At 56.1% G+C, this 19,982-nt stretch overlaps 8 protein-coding genes across 8 annotated transcripts; 5 read left to right on the top strand and 3 right to left on the bottom strand.

Moving 5' to 3' along the window:
- Nucleotides 1-648: 648 nt before the first annotated feature.
- Nucleotides 649-3,066, top strand: PG994_012736 (uncharacterized protein; the record flags this gene model as incomplete). Its single annotated transcript, XM_066864145.1, has 3 exons — nt 649-762; nt 818-2,087; nt 2,198-3,066. 3 exons carry the CDS (start codon nt 649-651, stop codon nt 3,064-3,066), a joined length of 2,253 nt encoding a protein of 750 aa, XP_066710293.1.
- Nucleotides 3,067-3,658: 592 nt separating this feature from the next.
- Nucleotides 3,659-4,214, top strand: PG994_012737 (uncharacterized protein; the record flags this gene model as incomplete). The annotated part of the gene is made up of 2 exons (XM_066864146.1): nt 3,659-3,706; nt 3,927-4,214. The coding sequence occupies 2 exons, from the start codon at nt 3,659-3,661 to the stop codon at nt 4,212-4,214; spliced, it is 336 nt and encodes a 111-aa protein (XP_066710294.1).
- A 1,142-nt stretch (nt 4,215-5,356) lies between these two features.
- On the bottom strand, nt 5,357-7,629 carry PG994_012738 (uncharacterized protein; the record flags this gene model as incomplete). The annotated part of the gene is made up of 2 exons (XM_066864147.1): nt 5,357-5,429; nt 5,456-7,629. 2 exons carry the CDS (start codon nt 7,627-7,629, stop codon nt 5,357-5,359), a joined length of 2,247 nt encoding a protein of 748 aa, XP_066710295.1.
- A 4,971-nt stretch (nt 7,630-12,600) lies between these two features.
- On the top strand, nt 12,601-12,978 carry PG994_012739 (uncharacterized protein; the record flags this gene model as incomplete). Its single annotated transcript, XM_066864148.1, has 1 exon — nt 12,601-12,978. The coding sequence occupies one exon, from the start codon at nt 12,601-12,603 to the stop codon at nt 12,976-12,978; it is 378 nt and encodes a 125-aa protein (XP_066710296.1).
- Nucleotides 12,979-13,390: 412 nt separating this feature from the next.
- On the top strand, nt 13,391-13,669 carry PG994_012740 (uncharacterized protein; the record flags this gene model as incomplete). The annotated part of the gene is made up of 1 exon (XM_066864149.1): nt 13,391-13,669. The coding sequence occupies one exon, from the start codon at nt 13,391-13,393 to the stop codon at nt 13,667-13,669; it is 279 nt and encodes a 92-aa protein (XP_066710297.1).
- Nucleotides 13,670-14,819: 1,150 nt separating this feature from the next.
- On the top strand, nt 14,820-15,337 carry PG994_012741 (uncharacterized protein; the record flags this gene model as incomplete). Its single annotated transcript, XM_066864150.1, has 4 exons — nt 14,820-14,869; nt 14,930-14,994; nt 15,053-15,133; nt 15,186-15,337. 4 exons carry the CDS (start codon nt 14,820-14,822, stop codon nt 15,335-15,337), a joined length of 348 nt encoding a protein of 115 aa, XP_066710298.1.
- Nucleotides 15,338-15,450: 113 nt separating this feature from the next.
- PG994_012742 (uncharacterized protein) lies at nt 15,451-16,138 on the bottom strand (the record flags this gene model as incomplete). The annotated part of the gene is made up of 3 exons (XM_066864151.1): nt 15,451-15,747; nt 15,801-15,952; nt 16,015-16,138. 3 exons carry the CDS (start codon nt 16,136-16,138, stop codon nt 15,451-15,453), a joined length of 573 nt encoding a protein of 190 aa, XP_066710299.1.
- An 883-nt stretch (nt 16,139-17,021) lies between these two features.
- Nucleotides 17,022-18,867, bottom strand: PG994_012743 (uncharacterized protein; the record flags this gene model as incomplete). Its single annotated transcript, XM_066864152.1, has 4 exons — nt 17,022-17,443; nt 17,545-17,977; nt 18,074-18,625; nt 18,688-18,867. The coding sequence occupies 4 exons, from the start codon at nt 18,865-18,867 to the stop codon at nt 17,022-17,024; spliced, it is 1,587 nt and encodes a 528-aa protein (XP_066710300.1).
- Nucleotides 18,868-19,982: the final 1,115 nt, after the last annotated feature.

Genomic DNA, 19,982 nt, shown 5'->3' on the forward strand with positions numbered 1-19,982 from the left:
TCATTGGACTACCTAGCGCGCCGGAGTCTCAGAACATGGAAACACCGCCGTTTTAGCTCGATCACTTCCAGAAATCCTTCATCTCCATACCGAGATATTGGACTGGGGAAACCCCCCCATGATCGATCTTCCAAGCCGATCGCGGGGTAAAAGCTGCGGGTTCAATGTTCCAATGTCGTCAGCAAGATGGGCATGTTACATACTTCCTTTGGTGGGTTGCTGCGGAAAGCCAGAGCAAGAAGGAAGAAGACGCAGACGGGCGGGGTTTCCGTTTTGGGACGTTCCGACCGGCGGCCCAGAAAAAATCGCCAGGAGATGAGACATCCCCATCCTCATCACCAACGAGTGGACTCGGCGATTGTTCCGCGACCAAGTAACTAAGCGAGTACTCCGAAGTTGAAGCTCGATTGACTGTGAGGTCTTTCCAATCCGTCACCTTTTGGCCCTGTTCGTTGCCAGACGAGCACGGCAGGTCACTAGTAACGAGAAGACCAAAAAGGCGGGCTGGATCAAAAGATTCCGCCAAGAACTCTCCCTAATTTGCATTTGGCTTACCACACCCAACCCACCAGATTGAACGAACGGTCTTGAATGGGTAGTACAAGCCTGGGGCAAGGTTACCCGGGGGGAGCAGACCGCCCTGTCGGTATGGTCAAATTTGTCGATTCCGACCCGAGCGGCCTGCCACTGAAGCGGAAGCAGGTCGCGCAGGCCTGTGTGCCATGTCGGAAGCGCAAGGTTGGTTCCATCCAAACTTCCGTCGTACGGCACACACGCACACATACACTTTTTACTGACTCATTGCGTTGCCATACAGAAGCGGTGTACTCACGAGCAGATCGAGGAAGTGCAAATAGTTCCTCCGCAGTATGCTGCCACTTCATCGCCCCCAGTGCCAAGCGCGGCGACCGTATCAGCAGGGGGGTCCTCGGGGCGCTCCTCCCTGCCGTCGCCGCCGGACCTGGAGCGGCGGCCCTCCCGCTTCGTCGGCGACCTGAACCCTGAGCATTTCCTAATCGAGGCCACCAGCCCCCACTCCAACCGCGATCTCTCGGTCCGCGGCGGAGTCGGCGTCTGGCACGCCAAGCAGCCCGTCCCTCAAAAAGAAGAAGCGAGACTGGCCTCCGGTTTCTCTTCTTCTTCTTCTTCTTCTTCGCCTTTCTCACCGTCCGTCACTAGCGCACTTCGGTCGGGACCGGGCCGTATCCTCCATGACCTGGTCGTGGCGCACGTACGGACGCACTGCCTGACCTGTGTGCCGCCCGAGCCGGACTGGATTGTCCTGAAACGCATCTACCTCCAGAGGCTCGATCCCCTGTTCCCCGCCATCAGCTCACTCCTGACCGACACCGCGCCCCCGTCCGACCCCACCATCGCCATCCTGGTGCGCCAGGTAGCCAGCCTCGCCGCCGCCGCGGACCCCGAAGCCCGGGAGCACCTCCGCCTCTACCCTGACGGCCCCCTCCTCAGCGCGGCCGAGTTCCGGGCGAACCTGACGTCGGCGGCGCACGCCACGCTCGACTGCGCGGGCCTGGTGACGGACCGAATGCTGCTGGTGCGGCTGCTGCTCGTGCTGTCTCTGTACGTGCAGCCGTGCAGCCCGGACGAGGCGGACCTGCCGGCGCTGCTGTCGGCGCGCGCCTCGCACCACCTGCAGACGCTGGGCCACCACATCGGCGGGCCCGACGCGGCGGCCGACCCGCGCGGGTACGCCGAGGTGCGCACCGTCTACTGCTGCGTCTGGGCGCTCGACCGGCTGACGGCCGCGTTCTACGGGCGGGCCTCCATCTTGCACGAGCGCGACATTGGATGGGATATGGACAAGATCATCGAAGAAACCGCCGCGGCGAGCTCGAGGCGCCCACAGCAGCAGCCGAGGCAGCAGCAGCAGCAACAGCATCTGCCGCCCGCCTTCCGGGTGTTTCTGGGGATCACGCGGCTGCTCGACCAGGTCATTGATATTTACCGGCCCATCAAGAAGAATATGGACAAGGCCGAGGAGGAGGAACCGGTGATGGTGGACCTCCCCATCCTCGAGCAGATGATTATCGACTCGGATGCGACGGAAGTGCCGAGCGGCTTGTTGGGTGAGTGGTCGCACCAAATTCCCCTCCGAAATTGATTACTACCAACCTGTTGTAATACAGAGCACATACTTTAGACCCATACTGCGAGCTAATTTGATATCTACACACAGCTACACTCGAGGTGTTCTACCACTCCGTCGCCATCCTCTCCTGCAAGCTGCCGGCCGACGGCAACAGCCTCTTCCCGCACAGCCTCGTCAACGGCCGGCGCTCGCACTCGGCCGACCGCATCACCGAGATCGTGGGCGGGTGCAACAGCAGCGAATTCCACCATAACCACAACCTCAGCCACAACCAGAAGAACCAGAAACAACAACAGCAGCAGCAGCCGGGTCTGAAGTTGTCGTGCACGCCGCTGCTGCCTTACGGCGTGTCGCTGGCCCTCGGCGTGGCCTACCTCAAGATGCGGCACAGCCAGGTGCCCCTGTTCCACGCCCGGGGGCGCCGGGCCTTCGTGGCGGCCGCGGCGCTCCTGCGCGACGATCCGCGCCTCGGAGGAGGGGGCACGTCCTGGACGGCGCGCACCATGGCCGGCATGGCGGAGCAGGTGTTGCAGGAGATGGATAAGGCTACGGCTACTGCGACAGCTACAGCAACTGCGGATGCTGCTGCTGCTGCTGGTATTGCCGATGATAACAATGTGGATGACGCAAATAACAGGCACAGGAACGATGATAACAATAACAACACGGATGTAGTAGCTAATGAAGCTAATAAGAACCCGACGACAGCAGCAGCAGCAGCCGCAGCAGGGTCGACATCGTCGGCGGCGGCGGCGGCGGCGGCAGCGGCCGGGGTGCCAGTAGCATCAGCGTCCGGGGGTTTGCTATACGATGACAACGTCTTCGCGCACCTGGACCCGGCCTTCGACCTGGACGCCGTCGATGCCGCCATTGAGGGGAGCCTCGACTTCGGGGCCTCGTCCAACTGGTTTGATTGGCAGCAGCATACGTGGTCATTTACAACACCGCAGCAATGATATGGAAGAAATAATAGCTAGCTGAGTTGTTAATCCATATGTGTGTGTTATCGTAGTGTAAGTGTGATGATCTGAAAGAATGAATAGTACATAAATCAAGAAACTACACGCACATTTGTTACATATTTCTTTATGGGAAGAAGTAATGATTACTTTTGTATTAATGGCGCATTGGCTATAGAACATGGTGAGCATCGATCACATAGAAATGAAGCGGCTCTTTAGATTTAAGAGACCTCTGAAGAGCGCTGTGCCTACTGGCTTGTCATTGGAGGGGTTTTGTTGCTGTCAGCGCCTTAAAGATCATTCAGAATTCAGGGGTTTCAGGCAGTAGAGTTGGGGCGGCAAGGTGGCTCCAGGCCAGGCGACAGCAGGTGCCCCGCGTCATGGATTTATTCGATTGGTGCCTCCAGCAAGCAGCAGTCCACTCCCCCAAAGTTCGCCATCGACTGTCGGCAACTAATAATGACCACTCGCATCGTTGTTTCACCCCGAACCCTATGAGATTCCTTCTCTCTTTGGTCTCAAGTAATATAAGGTTATTTCCCGACTGACAACTTTCGATCCCCGTCGCTCCGATTAGCCAGCCAAGATGGTAGGACGTTGGAATTGGGTTACTGCCGCTTTCTCTGTTCCAGTGGTAAGTCCCGTATCCACCGAGAGAGGCTACAGCAGGCCCCGCGACAAATCCAGCCCGCTAATCTGACAATCGAATACAGGACGGAATGGTCGAGCGCGTCAGTAATTCCTCTTCTACCTCGACACACACAAACACTGCTCTCGACAATCCTCGATCAGCAGAGAGTGAAAATAACTAGGAACGACTCAACTAACCCATATTTGTGCGCCCCGCACTACAGTTGCTAAGATCCCCCTCGTTCCACGCCGGCGTGCGCCGCGTCCACCGCATCCTCGACGAGCGCCAAAACGGCCCGCACCCCGACGAACCGCTGCGCCCGGGCGAGGCGACCGAGGAACAGGGCGTGCAGCGCGGCGGCTTCATCAAGTACTTCGTCGAGGAGCTGGGCAACCAGGCGCGCGGGCGACCGACCGACGAGCACGCTCTCGGCAATAGCATAGAAGACACGCCGACCTCGACGACCTCGAAACAGCAGCAGCAGCCGACGGGGACGAGGAAGAGAAGCTGAGAGAAAGAGCCGGGTTGCTATACGCGACGGGAACACAGCTAGAGAATGTCATACACATACACACGGAAAGAATAAGCAGTTGCGAATACCCATAGACACAGAGACGGCCGCCCGCAGTGCGGCTCTGGTGCGAGTTCTGACAGCCTGGTCTCGAGGATGTTACAGTAGACGCTACCCAGCGAGGAATTCTCGTTGCGCATGGTGCTGGAACTGTTTCTCCTACGCTACGGGCTCGGCAATCTTGCCTGTTGCGTGTTCTTACGTATACCCTCTCTGTGATCAGCGAAGTCGCAGGCCACAAGGGAGCGGAGCCAAGAAATTCCAGGCACACTTTCAGGAGGGGGTTTGGATGCTTCGACAGGAGATCCGTCGGCCGCACATGTATATCAAGGGAAATAATCATCGAAACCTGCAAATTGCAGGTGATATTAGCAGCCAAGTACATATATAGTGAAGCGCTTTCGTCTTTATCGTGCAAGGGTAGAGCTACTAGATAGGGCAACCTCATCTCAATACAACATACAACTTAATAACACTTGCTGCAGCTCGCAATGATTCCCTGGCGATCCAATACACGCGTGCCCTTTTGGATTTTCAATACACCTCGAAACAAAGGTTTTGTAAAGTCGCATTGGGCTTTTCCCCTCTGTGAGGCATGCTTGCCAGATCTGTCTGATGTTGCAAGCCTACCTAGAGGCGTCCAATTCTCCTGGTTTGGACCATCAAAGAGAATTTCGCATTTCGCGATTCAAGGTTTCAAACTTCAACCTACCATCAACATTGCACTTATACCAACGGCTGTAGAGCACCAACCTTCGAGGAAACTGAATGTATTATTCGAAAATTCCCATGTGAACTATATTTGCCAGGAACCCATCCCATACTTGGGAGACCTGACCCCTTTTTCCTTTCCGAACCGTCGTAACATTACCATTATCAACTTAGGTGGGTAGGTAGATTGTGCAGCAGACCAAATCTCGAGAAGGTGGCCGCCTAAAAAGAAGTATACAAAAGAAAGAAAACCAACGATAATGTCACAAATAGTCATATATCTCTTCATTCCTTCTCATTTCTTTCCCTTCAAGTATCATTCCAACAAATGATGCTTGCTAGAGGGTGCCCAACTTAGCCATCTTCTTTCTTTAGGAAGTGGTGATGAACAGCCCCATGGGGCAGGGGTTGTAGTCCTCAAAGAAGGTGAGGCTGGTACCGCCGCTGCCGCCAGACATCTTGATGGCCACAGCGTCGCCCGCGGACACGGGAACGAGCCGACGGTGTAGGCGTTACCCGGCTGGACGGTCTGGGAGCCCAGCGGCGTACCGACCGAGGGCAGGCTCGCGAACGAAGTCGAGTGGTCGACCCCCTTGCTCAGCTTGCTGAAGTCGAGCGCGCCGCTGCCCGAGAAGCTGAAATCGGACGTCTCCATCGTGTCCTTCTCGGGGAACAGGAACTGGACGGTGCAGGTCTTGCCCGCAAGAGACTGCGGGATGTCGAAGTTGAACACGGACGAGACCGTCGAGGAGACTTGGCCGTTGAACGAGGTGCCGGCCGCCTTCTGGGGCTGGCTGCTGTCGACGGGGATGATTAGGGAGGGGGTCGTCAGCGAGCTGGCCTTGCGGGCGCCGCCGGGGCAGGAGCCGGGGATGTTGACCTGGTCCTTGGGGGGGCCGCCGTTGCCGCCGTTACCGCCGGTGGGCTGGGTGGGGTAGCCTCCGGTAGGGGATGAGGGGACGGGCTTCACCGTGGAGGGCTGAGCGGGAGGAGACTGGGCGGGAGGCGACTGAGCCGGGGGCGACTGAGCTGGGAGCGACTGAGCTGGGGAAGACTGAGCCGGGGGCGACTGAGCTGGGGGAGACTGGGCAGGAGGCGACTGGACGGGAGGGGTCGACTCGGCAGGGCAGTCACTCTCAGGGGGCGCAGTCGCGGGAGGGCCCTGAGGTCCAGTAGGGCCGGTAAGGGAGCCGCCACCGGGGGCGCCGGGAGAGGTCTGTCCACCGTTGCCGCCGCCAGGAACGGTGACAGTCTGGGCGGGCGGTGCCGAGCCAGGGATCGTTACGGTCTGACCAGGAGGCGCGGGGGGTGCCGAACCAGGGACAGTCACGGTTTGACCAGGAGGCGCTGGGGGTGCCGAACCGGGGACGGTGACAGTCTGGGCAGGGGGCGCCGGGGGAGCTGAGCCTGGGACGGTCGAGTAGACAGTCTGGGCTGGCGGGGCAGAGGGGCACTGGCCTGGCACAGTCACGGTCTTGGCCGGGGGTGCGGGACCAGGGACGGTCACGGTCTGAGCTGAAGGCGCGGGGGGAGCCGATGGGCACTGGCCAGGGACGGTCGAGTAGACGGTCTGGGCTGGCGGGGCTGGCGGGGCTGGCGGCGATGAAGGGCACTGAGTGACGGTCTGAGCAGGGGGCGCAGGGGGTGCTGAGCCGGGCACCGTAACGGTCTTGGCGGGAGGTGCGGGCGGAGCAGACGGACACTGACCCGGGACAGTTAAGGTCTGGGCAGGCGGCGCAGGCGGCGCAGAAGCAGATGGGCACTGGCCGGGAACGGTTACAGTCTGCGCAGGGGGCGGGGGCGGGGCAGAGGCAGATGGGCACTGGCCAGGGACGGTCGAGTAGACTGTCTGGGCCGGCGGCGCGGACGGGGCCGATGAGCACTGGCCAGGAACAGTCACAGTCTGCGCAGGGGGCGCAGGTGGTGCCGAACCTGGGACTGTGACCGTTTGAGCCGGAGGAGCTGAGCCAGGAACCGTGACAGTCTTGGCGGGAGGAGCCGAGCCGGGAACCGTGACAGTTGAGCCCGGAGGCGCAGGGGGCGTTGAGCCGGGGACAGTGACAGTACTAGCCGGCGGCGCGGGAGGGGCGCTGCTAGGGGGAGGCCGGACGCCATAGCCCGTGCTGCTAGGAGGCGGCTGGACGCCGTAGCCCGTGCTGCTGCTGCCGCAGTCGGCGGGCTTGCAGGAGTTGCCGTTGGCGTTGAGCTTGATCTCCTTGCACTCCCTGCCCTGTCCGGGCTTGGAGTAAACGTTGACGGCGCCGCCCTTGTCGCCGGGGACCTTGCACTGGTAAAAAGTAGTGGTCCCTTGGTACGAGACGTTGCCGTCGCAGTCGACCTTGAACCCGCCCTGGGGCGGCTGGCCCACGTCGCACTGGAGCACGCCCGTCGGCGGGGTGAACCAGCAGCCGCGGCCGCTACTGTCGGTGAGCCCGCCGTTGCCGTCCATCTTGAAGGTCGTCGGCGGCAGGTTCGCGCCCGCCTTGGTCTGGCCGCTGCTGTGCTGGCCGACGGGGTAGCTGACGGAGCCCGAGGTGGTCATGGTCATCTCACAACCGCCTCCGCCGCCACCGGGGGCGCCGCGCATGGCGAGGGCGTTGGCGCCGCCCGCCAGTGCGGCGAGCATCGCTAGGTTGCTCGGCATGGCTTTGGCTGTTGTGTGAGTGAACGAAGAGAGAGATCTTGATCAAACGAGGAAGAAGAGGTGATGCGGAACGAAAGGTGGGAAGACAGACACAAGCGAGTGTGGTACTTCTTCTACTTCTGGTGAGAACCCCTGCTGATGATTGACTTGAGAGATGCTATTTTCATTTTGCAGGTTGAGGGTGGTGGGAGCCTGCCTGATATACTCCATGTCTTGCATCGGTATTGCATGGCAGAATGAGTTGCGTGTGTGTGGGTGCGTCCCGGTTCTCTTCGCTTCACTATCGAGCATTGTGTCATCGAGAACGTCACATCTCAATAGTCTGGGTGTCGGCTGAGCGAGGAACCTTCAGCCGCATACGGTGGTTGACGTGGTTTGTAGGCAGTGCGGTGAGAAAAGGCCGAGGTCACCAAGCGTACCGGGAGCCCAACCCGCCTCTCCACAATGAGAAGCTTCCCACGGAGTTGAGGCGTCAGGAACCCGAGTTTACAAAACGTAACAGGAACGCTTAATCCCGCCTGGCCTATTGCTTCTCGACCAATGAGACGAAGTCCAACTGTGCAGCGCCCGTTGATGTGGGAAGACTGGTTCGTGTACGTAGTCCGAATAGCGTTGCCCTGTTTCCACTATTGTGATCGCATCGAGGGGTTTTCGGCGTTCGCAGAGCTTGAACATGCTGGAGAACCGGACAGAGGCCTGACTCGCAAAGCTCGTTGGGGGTCTCCAGTCTGAGCTCATTATAGAATCACCATAACCGAACCCGTATAGCGGACGGAAAGTTTATAGTTTCCGGTTGCAGCCAGTGACTGGCTGCTGGCCCTCCCCGAGCACGCCGTCTTGCAGCCTCTAAGGTTAGCAGGTGCAGAAATCGTTACCAACGTCACAAACAGTGGCCAGAGAGCCCATTGAAATCGAATCGGAAAATACTCCTTCTGTCAGCACTGCCGTCTCATCCTGGGTTTTTTAACAATCAGTTGCCAAAAATAACGACGCGTAAACCGATAGAGCTGAAAACAAGGTACCCGTATTCCCGTAGGCCGATTTTGCCTGTTGAGGTTTAAGGGGTGTCCGGGCGGTCCACTGTGGCCCCAGCACTCCGGACCCGAACTAGAGGGCCAAACCGGATTGGAACTGTTCTATCCAACTTCCACTCATTGCCGATGTGCGGATTTTGTGGGTGACTGGCCGGCTGCCAGCTTGGCTTCTCAGCTTGAGCTTGCGCAAATTGTTCAAATCCACGTGATCTCCAAGGTTTCGTTCTACAGAATACATGAAGAATCATGATGATGGGGAAAGAGAGAGGGAGAAAGAAAGAGAGAGAGCACATGACTTTCATGCATCTCCTCCCCTTGGCAAGCTTTTACTGTGCACCTGCTCCTGCCGCTGTCATCCGATTTCTTCAGCGCGAGGCAGAGAGTAAATGCGACATCATGTATCCGTCCTGCTCATGCGCCTGCAGAGCTAAATCCGACAGCCATGTGGCCGGTTACGTGCAGCAGTAGCAGCAATGAAACCATTGTGCCGTTCTTTCTTTCTTTCTTCCTTCATGTGCTTCCGCATCCGGCTTTTCTCCAGCTCAGGTTGAGGCATCGTCATTAATCTCGATATACCGAGGATCTTTCGGTCTAGAAGCACATGGCTTGATGACAGATGAAGGTGTTGAGAAAGGAAAACCTGGTTCAGGATGGCGCGGGGTTCGTTCATCCGTGACTGTGTGCCAAGAGCTGCCCCTCGATTTCGAGTTACCGGCTGTGGATCCGCCCCAACGCCAGGTCTGGAAAGGAAAGGTGCGGCTGAAAGGGACGAACGTCCAGTCGGTTTCTAGAGATCTACATGCACTTTGCATCCACCCCGTTGCTAGCCTCACTCATCGAACTACCGGCTGTCCCGGACCAAGTTGCCTGTTCGAGGCCATTGTTTTAGCTACGCGGTGCGCGGTGAGGTCTGGTCATTGGCAGAATCATCATTCATCATCATCGAAACGGTATTTCTCGTATTTCTCGTATTCATACCAGCCTCCTTGTATTCTCAGGCCGGACGGCTATCCGACATTCTCGGCCAGTACCATGACCACGCGTAAGCCCGTCCGTCTGCCCCTGGTGCCTCGTCCCTTGGACTCCAAGCTGGACGGTGCATTGCTATGTGCAACTCTCCAATAACTGGCCGTCCACGCGCCTATTTCTCACCCCGGTGTGGCCTGTTTGTTTCGAGACTCATTGCCCGAAACTACATAGCTTGTCCAACCCGTTGTCCGCATCATGCAGTGCAGCACAGTCAAAAGCAGCACAGTCAGAAGCAGCACAGTTTTCCTCGAAACATCACCGCCATCCATAGTAGCTATATACCCGTCGTATGCCAAAAAAAAACTCTCTTCCGCTCTCTGCTATCTCCAAACATCACCGCTATCCGTTGAGACTCAGACCCAATACCGCTGTCCGTCGTCAAAACACTTTACCGTCGTCTGTCGAAACCACCACTTGCCAAAAATACACATGCCAAGTAAAGTGTCTCCCTTCCCGCATGCGCGTGTGTCTTGTGCTTTTACATTTCTGTGTCACTGTGTGTTTTCACCATTGTATTTTGCTTCGAGAAACACTATCTTAATCTCTTCTTCTTGTCTGTCTCCTCCACCAGTCTCCACGAAAGATATCTGTTCAGCCTACAGACGCCTACGCGGCTGCTCTGGACTACATAAAACAACACGACAGTCCGTCGTCCCTGGTGATGTTATCTCAAATGGAGTGTTCAAATTAGAACAGGTCTACAGGTCGAATCTGGAAAGAGTCGGGAGTGGTACCTCCAGGGCTTTGGGGCGATGTCTCACGCGTGATGCCATCCAAAGAAAGGGGCAATCACCGCTTGGACTTCAGCTTCTGCCACCATGCCGGTAGCATCTCACGGAACCTCAAACCCGTCTGAACGACCCCTTCTTCGCAACATGGATGCCACATATAGAGTGAGTCGGAACTGGGTAGGCTCTTTTTCTGGAATGCCTTTGGATCAAGCCCCGATCCTTCCTACTCGTACCCAGGGCTGTGGCTGGCCTGAGCTTACACGACGAACTTGGGTATTTACATTGTTTGTTTCTGTCCTCTTGTTCACCAGAATGTGCTGATCCTTAAGACGGCACCCCACTATACTCAATGTTACTGGGTTCCAATCATGGTCGGCCCTTGGCAACGAGCAGATTCCCCATATCGCTCCACCAGATCAAGGGTCGAAGGAGCGCAGGTCAGGCCCACCTGAGCTTGTTGGCCGGACCGTCCACGACTTGCAATATACTAGCTGCCTTTTGCGCTTGTTTGCGAAGATAGGTCACACGACGGCACACTTAAGCCCACGCTCAGCTATCGGACCCTTCCTAGACTCAAGTCCAATTGTCACATTCTTTTCCTTCTTTGCCGATTACCAGGCCATCTTGATTCATCCTTGCTTTCCTCGGATAACTACAAGATGCATCTGAAATGGCTACGGAATCATCCTCTCGTGAAGCGTCTCCGACGTAAGAATCCTTCTTCCATCTGTGATGATGCGAAAGACCCTACTCCGAGGACCAGTGTCTCAGCAAGCACTCCCGGAGCCCAGGAAGACCCGCCTGGGAAGCTTCTCCGACGTACGAGTCGTTCATCCATCGGTGAAGATGCGAAAGAAGACCCTACTCCGAGAACCACCGTCTGCGAGCACCCAGACAGACCCCGCCCGGGTATGAAGTCTCCCCCAAGCGTTCAGAATGGCTCGAAACAATGCGCAATCGGGACAGGGCACTGCCCGATGCCCAACGCAATGGTCCCCTACCCCTCACTGATATAATGGGCAATCCTGGTGACGCAGCATATTCGATGCAAAAGCGAGCCCATGACCGGGACACAGATAGTACAAAGATTGCATTACTGAGTGCAAATGTTATATTTATAACTGCAAATTCTGTATTAATACGCGTAAATCGCCGATTACGGCGTGCAGATCCTGCATTACGGAGTGCAGAGTCTGCAACGTCGAGGGCGGCGTCTATAGCACTGGATCTGGATTGTGTAGGGCTCGCTACTGTACATAGGGCAGTACGGAATGCATATATGGCAGTACTGGAGGCCGATATTGCAATGGGAGAATTAAGGATGAAACCAGAAGAGGATGCCATGACCAAAAAGTAGGCCTCGGCATCAACAGCAACGTGGGCTGGCTGAACAAACAGGAGCGAGTCCCTGGCGCAGAAGAAACAAAAGGCCCCAACCGACCCGAGCAAGTCATTCCTCGGTATATAAACACATAAGCCACCACCCGAAGCGCTCGAGACGCGCGCTGTCCTCGGCAGGGTCGTCAGGATGCAGACATTGTGTGCTATTGAGAAATAGGAGGAGGCGACTGTACATCGGGACATTACAATTGAATATTGGGCTAGAAGATGTGATCAAGATCGAGTGTGTCGTTATTGGTTCTCGTCGTGGCCATCCTGATGCAGGGCGCACACATGGGTACTGTCCGATATGTGCAAACGCGAAACGACTGTGGCAAGAATACAGATGATCAGGGGTAACTGGCTGGAATAGCTGCACGGAGAACAAATTTCTTTGAACGTAAGTATACAGGCTGCCACTGTGGCGATCGCATGTACCATCAATTTCAACCACTCAGCTATGCTTATAGTACTTGGCAGTTCCCATTTAAGCATGTCGTTCTTTGTGCCCGTATCCATCTATGTCCACCAGCACGATGAGCATCCCTAGGGCCAAGATCCGTTCGTGCCATCATGTAGTCGATCGCATAACTGCGCCGACGGGGGGACAGTGAGATGCGCAGTTTCAAGGCAGCAAACGAAAAGAGCATGAGAGACGAGGAAATAAAAAAGGAGTAATAACGAGTGGTTCCAATTACGGGTTCGAAAAGCGAACCGAAAAGAAAAGAGGGAAAAGGCCTATTCGTCGACTGCAAAAAGGCGTCCATCCAGTACCAAACGGGAAAAAAACTTCTTACATGGCCTCACCCTCAGAGCGCCGACGAACCCTTGTCGCCGCCGTCGCCGCCGCTGACGTTTCGCTGGCGGACCTCGCCGCCTGTGGGCACCGCATCGATGCCAGTAGCCTGCCCATGGCCAGGGCCTTTCTGCGGCTTGGGCAGCAGCTGTTCCTTCAGCTGCTGGAGCTCGAGCTCCAGCACAGCCACCCGGTCTTCTTGCTGCTGCATCTCTCTCTGCTGCTCCGTACGCCGCTCTTTGAACGCAGCGACCCGGATGGTCAGCGCGGCCACCCATTCTGCCTGCTGCAGCTGGGGATGGTCTCCCAGATATCGGGTGTTGGCACGATGCTCGCGCTGCTGGTAGCTTTAGGGCGGCCATCTTCAATCCTAGAATAGTATAATTACTAAACTAGGATAATAGGTTAGACGGTGGCATAATAAGTTAGGCGGTGAGATAAGAAGGGCGGGCAGTGGGATAATCGGTTATGCGGTAAGATGATCGCCAAGTAGTTAACGTGGGATTCCCATAACCGCCAACAAGCTGCAGTTATCGGGAGAACAAGGGAGGCCGTCAAGAGTACCACTTCAAAATAAAGCGTATCTCGAGACATCTGCTCGTCTCTTCTTTGGTCGTACGCAACACAAGCCCAAAGGGAAAATGGCAGCCTCTCGGAGGGGGGCCACAGGCTCAGGAGAAGACTCGGGGGCAGCAGGCTTCAGTTCAGAACGGCAGGCGATGGCTTTTCGAACAGCAGACGACGGGAAGCAATGTAGAGCATGTTCTCAACGAAAAAGTGGAATGGAGAGGATGACCGCTAAGCCCAAAAGTCGACCTCAGAATCGTCATCCCGAAAGCAGCAAGGCTAGTGGATATCGCAATGAAGCGAAGATCGAACAAGACGGACTCACCGAGACTACCGTCTTGTCCGAATGGGCATCGACCATCTCGAGGCAACAGGCTGGTGACGGGTGGCATTGGAAGACGCGGGCCAGGTACCGGTCCTTGCTTGGTGCCTTCGTGGCTGGCTTGGGCACCATCTTCTGCTCGGGGCGCGGAGGTGGTAGTGCCACCACGTTGGCATTCTAGGTGGGCCGACTGGAGGATCGATGGTGGGAGGGGGGGAAGACGGTGGGTAATGGTCGGGGTGGCCGTGATCGTGATGAACGAAAGTTGGGCTATGATGTCGTTTTGGTTGTGTTCGATTACGGTGAGGTTATGGCTTACGGAGACAAGGAAAAGGGGACAGTGTACGTTGGACGTTGGACGCTCGACGTTCTCCAGGAACAGGAGGATTCGTGGCAGGGCGGTTCTGGGCAGTACTTAGCATTCTATTGCATAATGCTACATCTAGGATGGTCGTGGGTGGGAAGCGACGGACAACCCATGGCTACCTAATCTCTGACGTGCATGAGGGGCCTGTATGAGCGCCTTCCTCACCATCGGTGGCAAGCCCACCAAGATGCCAAGGAGACCATGTCAATCAGACGCACTATGTGGTCGTTGCGACTTCCCTACATGTATTTACGGGAAAGACTGCAGGTGGGACGAATGATGTCGATTGATTTGTCATGAACACTTTCCAACGCCTGTGCCGAAGCATCGCCTGCAAGTATGACTGCCTACCTTGTGCGCGCCTACCCATCAACCGATCAATCTACATCATCTCTGCCTGCTGGAGGTACAGCACCCACCTATGCGCGGACTCAAAGTTTCGGCCGCAGTCTCTGGGCATCTTGACGCTGCAGGAGCAGAAATCGCGTCCTATTGTGTCGGAATACGTTGATCGGGAACGTCAATTGATATCCTTCAAATTCTCTGGGGAATCGCTACCCCCAGTAGGTAATCGATAACGTAGGTACCGCGCCCGGCTGATCGGACCAGCCACGAGTGCCATTTCATGACCAAATGTGTGCAGTGCAAGTACGGGAGATGCAGTAGTGTGAGGTGCATGTATGCTTACCGCAAGGGTGAACAGGGAAATCCCAACGAACCACAAGGTGCTGGGATTAGGAATCCCAAAGGGACAAAAACAAAAGCTAGATATGTCACCAGCGGTACCCGTCTGCTCTCCATCAATGACTGTTGTGATGATTCTACGCTCATGCTGGTCATGACGATGTTGATTGATTCCTGGAACATGGCTTATGAAGAGCGGGGAGGGCCGCTTAAGCGAATCGTTGTGTTCAGGAAGTGGGCGTCTTCTGTTTTGTTCAACGGTGACGGGCTTTCTGTGGTAATGTTGGTTCCCCAGGGTCGACCGGGGGACATCGTTAACGCGGGCGGCGGGTATGTATCCCCCAAGAAACCCAAACCAAACTACCGTACATAATGTAAGGTACTTAACAGGTTCGGGATACCCGGAGGTCCCAGCGGTCCTATCTTCGTCACCAGCGTGCTTGGATTATCGCAAGGTGTGATACCAAGTAGGTCACAATTATCAAGACTCAGTGGCTAAGCTTACATAGCCAGTTGGCGAGAGTGGATACGAGTCTAGGGCTTCGAGCCGCAAAGAGCATGCACCAATGTTCACAACTCTGGTTGGGACATATCGTAAGTTTCACGAGATCGTATCATGAAAATGCCCTGCCAATCGCACCCCAAGATACGGATTTGAACATCCTGCAACTAGCTGTCCAGGCCCCACGTACTTCCGAAAGACCGACGGAATTGCTCGCAGGCAAATACATGTTTCCCGCACCTGCTGAGAATGACAAGAATGGAGCAACTGAAGGGACAGAAAAGGCTGCTCGGTAGGAAAGGGGGATTTGAGGGGTTCTGGATCGCCGGAAGCTTAGGGGAAACAGCTAGAAAAACGTATCGATATCTCACTCTAGTACGCTATTCTCCTTTGGACCACGAGAACTGATCTACACATCAGTATCAATACCATTACCAGACCATGTAGCAGCGTGTGACTCGGCTTCTGCATCATAGTACTCTAGAGCATATTTATCCCTGTGATATTCGTCAAACCAGAAGTAGTCGCGGTCGTGGCCTATGGGCTCGGGACGACAATCAAAAGAGGTGGCGAAGCGGTCCCATGCTGGGTTGAAGAAAAGACAACCTCGCTGGGTGTTGGTGCTGGCACCTGGGACATGGCGCAAGATTGCGTCTGCTGCCTCGCACGTCGCGGCATTGCCACAGTTGTCCCAGAAGTCGGTATCCTTCAGCTCGGGAGGGTCGTCTTCTCCACGGTCCCCGAAACTTTGTTCATTACGTCACGCCATTGCTGAAAGCTAAAATCGACCAAGTCTGGCGTGATGGGTGGCAGAGCGTAAAGATCAACCTGGACATTGTAGAATCCTTTGGCGCAGATTCGGCTCTCATGACTGGTGAGCAGGAAAGGGCTGATGAGAAGCTTGGATGGCACTGATGAAAACAAGTTGGTGGTCAGCAAGAGCCTTCTTCCGCGTTCCAGGAGATCTGCCTACTGATTCGGGGGGTCTTTTTATGAACCAAGATGATGCGGCTGCTGGACTCCTTCTCCAGTGCATGACGCCAGATGATCAGGCGCACCTCAGTTGGGAAATGCTTGAACTGGGTGAATGTTGCCATCTTGGCTCGGTTCTGGTAGATGAGTAGGAATCAATGTGTATCGGGCGGAAGAGATGAGTAGTCAAATATTTTGGATGAAATGTGCAGGTTTGTGTGCGTGTCTTGTTGCTTAGGTAGGCAAGTATTTGTCTGCCTACCTGACCCAAAGGTCGCTTCCGTGCTTCGACCCGGTCGTCTCCTTCCTTTCTAAGTGATAATTACGTTAATCCAAGGTAGGCAGGTAATATTCTGGCACTTGCCGGTCTGCACCGAGCGCCTGCTCTTACTTAATCCTAGAATGGCATAATCACAATCCCCCCCTGCTGGTAAGCGTGTAGTTCATAGCCTGTAATTGAGGCAGGCGCAGACGCAGCTTATGACGATAAGAACCTCTATTGGGCGACGAGAATAATGATGGATAGTTTGGAGACGAATCGGTTTTGCTGGAGATGTTGGTTGGTCTGAGCAAACAGCCTCCCGTCATGTAGACATTGCAATCCAAACCAACATATGGTGAATTCATGAATGAGGCCCAGCGAAACCCATGACACGAAGCGGTGTTGGTATTGTCATTTTGGACGAGCTATTTGTCACTGGCTGATCTGTTTATGTCGACTCCATGTAGCTGAACCCACCAGCACTTTTGCTCATCTACATCAAGGGGTACCGGCCATTGATCTAAAGGTTAGTGTCATTGATGGTATGTACGTAGGTATGTAATGTACTTCTAATTTGGGGGGGGGCGGGGGGGGGGGGGTATAATAAAGTGCCACACTAGATACTGAACACTCACTGCATGCTGCTCAAGAATATATATATACACACGTACAGCCGTCGTCCAGATCCAACAGCGCCGCTTTCATAACGTCATCTCTCTCCCCGCCGACCACTCACTCCATCGAAATCAGTCGATGGGCAAGTACCCCAAATTCTTCCAATTGGACCCGGAGAACTGCACCTCCCTCACGCGCCCCCCGCCCGCCTGAAAGTAGCACCGGCACATGTCGTGTGCGCCGCTGATCTGGCTGACATCCGAAGCGCCGTTGTTGCCGCCGCCACCCCAGGCCGCGGGCGTCAGGCACGCGATGTCGGTGCCCGGGTCGGCCCCGCCAAAGGCCGCCGGGTACTGCACGGAGCCCTTCCAGCCGGACTTCTCGTCGTCCTGCCAGACCATGTTGACGGCGCCCTGGCCGCCCACGTACAGGATGTACGTGTTGACGAAGTCGGCCGGGTTGTTCTTGGGGTCGGCGGACCGCGCCACCGTGAAGGCGACCACGGGCGAGGTCGCGGGGATCGTGAGGCCGTTCAGGTCCTTGGCGAGGTCGCCTTGTGAAATGTATCAGTGACTGAGAGATCTTCGCGTAGAAAGGCGGGGGTTAAAGCAGAAAAAGAAGAAGAGAAGAACGGTGGCGACAACAACAACTCACCTTTGTCCCAAGCCGTCCCGTTGAACCCCCCATCGTAGTGGTCCGCCAAACTATTAAACACCTTCCCGTCGCCGCGCCGAAACAAAAACCCGCCCGAGTTGGCGTACCGCGACGAGGCCGGCACGACGGCGAGCCCGGACCCCGGCGAGGCCGTGACGTTGGCGTCGACGTGCTCCCAGAAGTCGTGGTTGGCCTTGTTGTTCCCGCCCCAGTAGCGCGTCCAGCGCAGCTTGCCAGAGCCGGTCCCGCCGGTCTGACCGGCGGCCTCCGATAGGATCGAGGGCCAGTACGCCGCCAGCCGCGAGCCGGGCGCCACGCGCTCGGGGTAGTCGTTGAGGGCGCCGCGGGCCCCCGCGGCCCGCAGGTCGTTCCGGAAGAGCTGCAGGCGCATCGTGTTGGTGTCGTCCAGGTAGATGAGTTTGTCTTCTCCCATCTGTTCGTTTCGCGGGAAGTTGAGTCATTAGCCACAATAAGTCCCAAGTAACATGTCTGGGTAACGGAAGGAGAAGTTCTCAGAGAAGACACGTACGATTTCCTTAGACTCCATGGACGTCGCCGCCGCAAGGGACGTGTTGACTCCGGCCTTGTACTCCAGCTGGTCCAGCAGCGTGGGCTGTTTGGTCCACCCGGGCTCGGTGCTGGTGTAGTTGGAGTAGCGCAGCAGCTGGTCGGGCCCCTGGTAGAAGAGGCGGATGTGGTACGCCGTGCCCTCGCGCCAGCCCGTCACCGCTAAGCTAGATCCGGGTCGCACGTATTTCAGAGGCGCCGAGGGCAGCGCCGTGTCGTTGCCGCTGTTGCCCGCGGCTGTGTCTCCTTCGCCGTCCCCTGATGATGCGTTGCTTTCGGTATCAGATGTATTGGCGGCCCGGCTGCCGAGGACCCCGCCCAGCACAGCGGCTACAATGATCACGATGGCCGAGATGACGCCCAGGATAACCCACAAGCGCCGCCGCCCCCTCGACTTCTGGCCCGGCGTGGCTGTTGACTCTGCTGTGGCAGGGCAATTGGCGCCGCCCGCCCCGGGGTGCAACCCCCGCCCATTTTCGTTTTTGTCGCCGTAGTCTGCTGCTATAGGAGCAGCCTGTAAGCCGGGCGCGGCGTGGTGTTCGTCGGGGTAGTAGCCGCCATTCGCCCGGGGCCTACGGTCTGCTTCGTGGTGTCTTCGGCGTAGACGTCTCGGTGCAGGCCCGTGGTGTCGTCGGCGTAGACGTCGCGGGTGTCCACTTCCAGGTCCGGCTGCTCTTGCTGGTGGCAGTGCTGAGGTAGATCAGTCGCTGTCGTAGGCCTTGCTGCTTTGTGGTGGTAGTCGTAGCTGTGGCTCATGGTGACATTCGTGGGCGCAACAGCAGCAGCAGCAGGAGCAGCGGGTCAAAATTATGAACCATTCGATCTCGAGGTTGAAGAATACTAAGAAGAACAGAATGAAGAAAACGCAATGAGCGCGCGCGCGAGAATGAGAGTGGAAATCCTCTAGACACTACACTGCCCTTCCCATCCCTGCCACTGTACTACAGAATAGCTCGATTGGAACTCCCGCAGTAGTGCTGACGGGCATTCTCACTGGAACCCCCACAAGTCCAGCCCCCAAATAGAAATGGATCAGCGGGAGGGTGCCGAGAGGACGGCGATGATTTGGCAGGGCTGAGATGCGCCAAGAGCAGCTGGGGCTGGTGGTGATTTGCCCGGCATGGTGAAACGCGATGGCTTACTTCTTTTTCCGTTCTCTTTTAGTTACTGATGAGATCTGTTAGCTTCCACCTAGTATTTACCTATTCAAGATCTGTTTTACACCTGCTCTTCTTCCTCATTGCTCAAGCTGGATTGATTCATCGCGTGGAGAATTACGCTGCTGTCATTCAGGTCGCCGACTACCCACTAAACCGCATCGTGCTGCCCCCGAATGACTGGCTGTCGCTGTATGTGTGTGGAACTCCAAATACGGGTAGAATACGGGAAGCCCTTTTCCCTGACTAAAAATCTAAGTATCCCAGCCTGTAAGAATCAGATACTTCAATCAGTCAGCTTGCATCGCCTCCAATGTATTGCCGAGATCACGACAGATCTCTTATACGGTAGGATTACCTGTAATGAGCACTTACGCGTAGCGCCAGGTAAGTACACGTGTTGATAATGAGGCCACAATGACTCCATTCCGATTTCAATTCACAATCAAAAGGACAAAAGCTCATTCGGGTTCGGATTCGGATTCACAAGCATTAGAAGCAAGTAGTAGAAGTTGAATCACATTCGCCAGTTACCGATCAAACACACACGACTCCCTCTTTCTCCCTCCCATCCTCCCTCTCCTCCCAAGGATAGTAAACAATAACGATACCTACTCAGAAGTAACAAAAGAGAGTCAGGACAACAAAAGCATAAACCCAGTTTATAATGAGATAACCATTCTCCCTGATTTCGCCAGCGCAATGCCAAAATTG

Source organism: Apiospora phragmitis, assembly GCF_038363925.1.
Source record: "Apiospora phragmitis strain CBS 135458 chromosome Unknown utg000010l:1.0-9815664.0:9184709.0-9829525.0, whole genome shotgun sequence".
Classification (NCBI taxonomy): domain Eukaryota; kingdom Fungi; phylum Ascomycota; class Sordariomycetes; order Amphisphaeriales; family Apiosporaceae; genus Apiospora; species Apiospora phragmitis.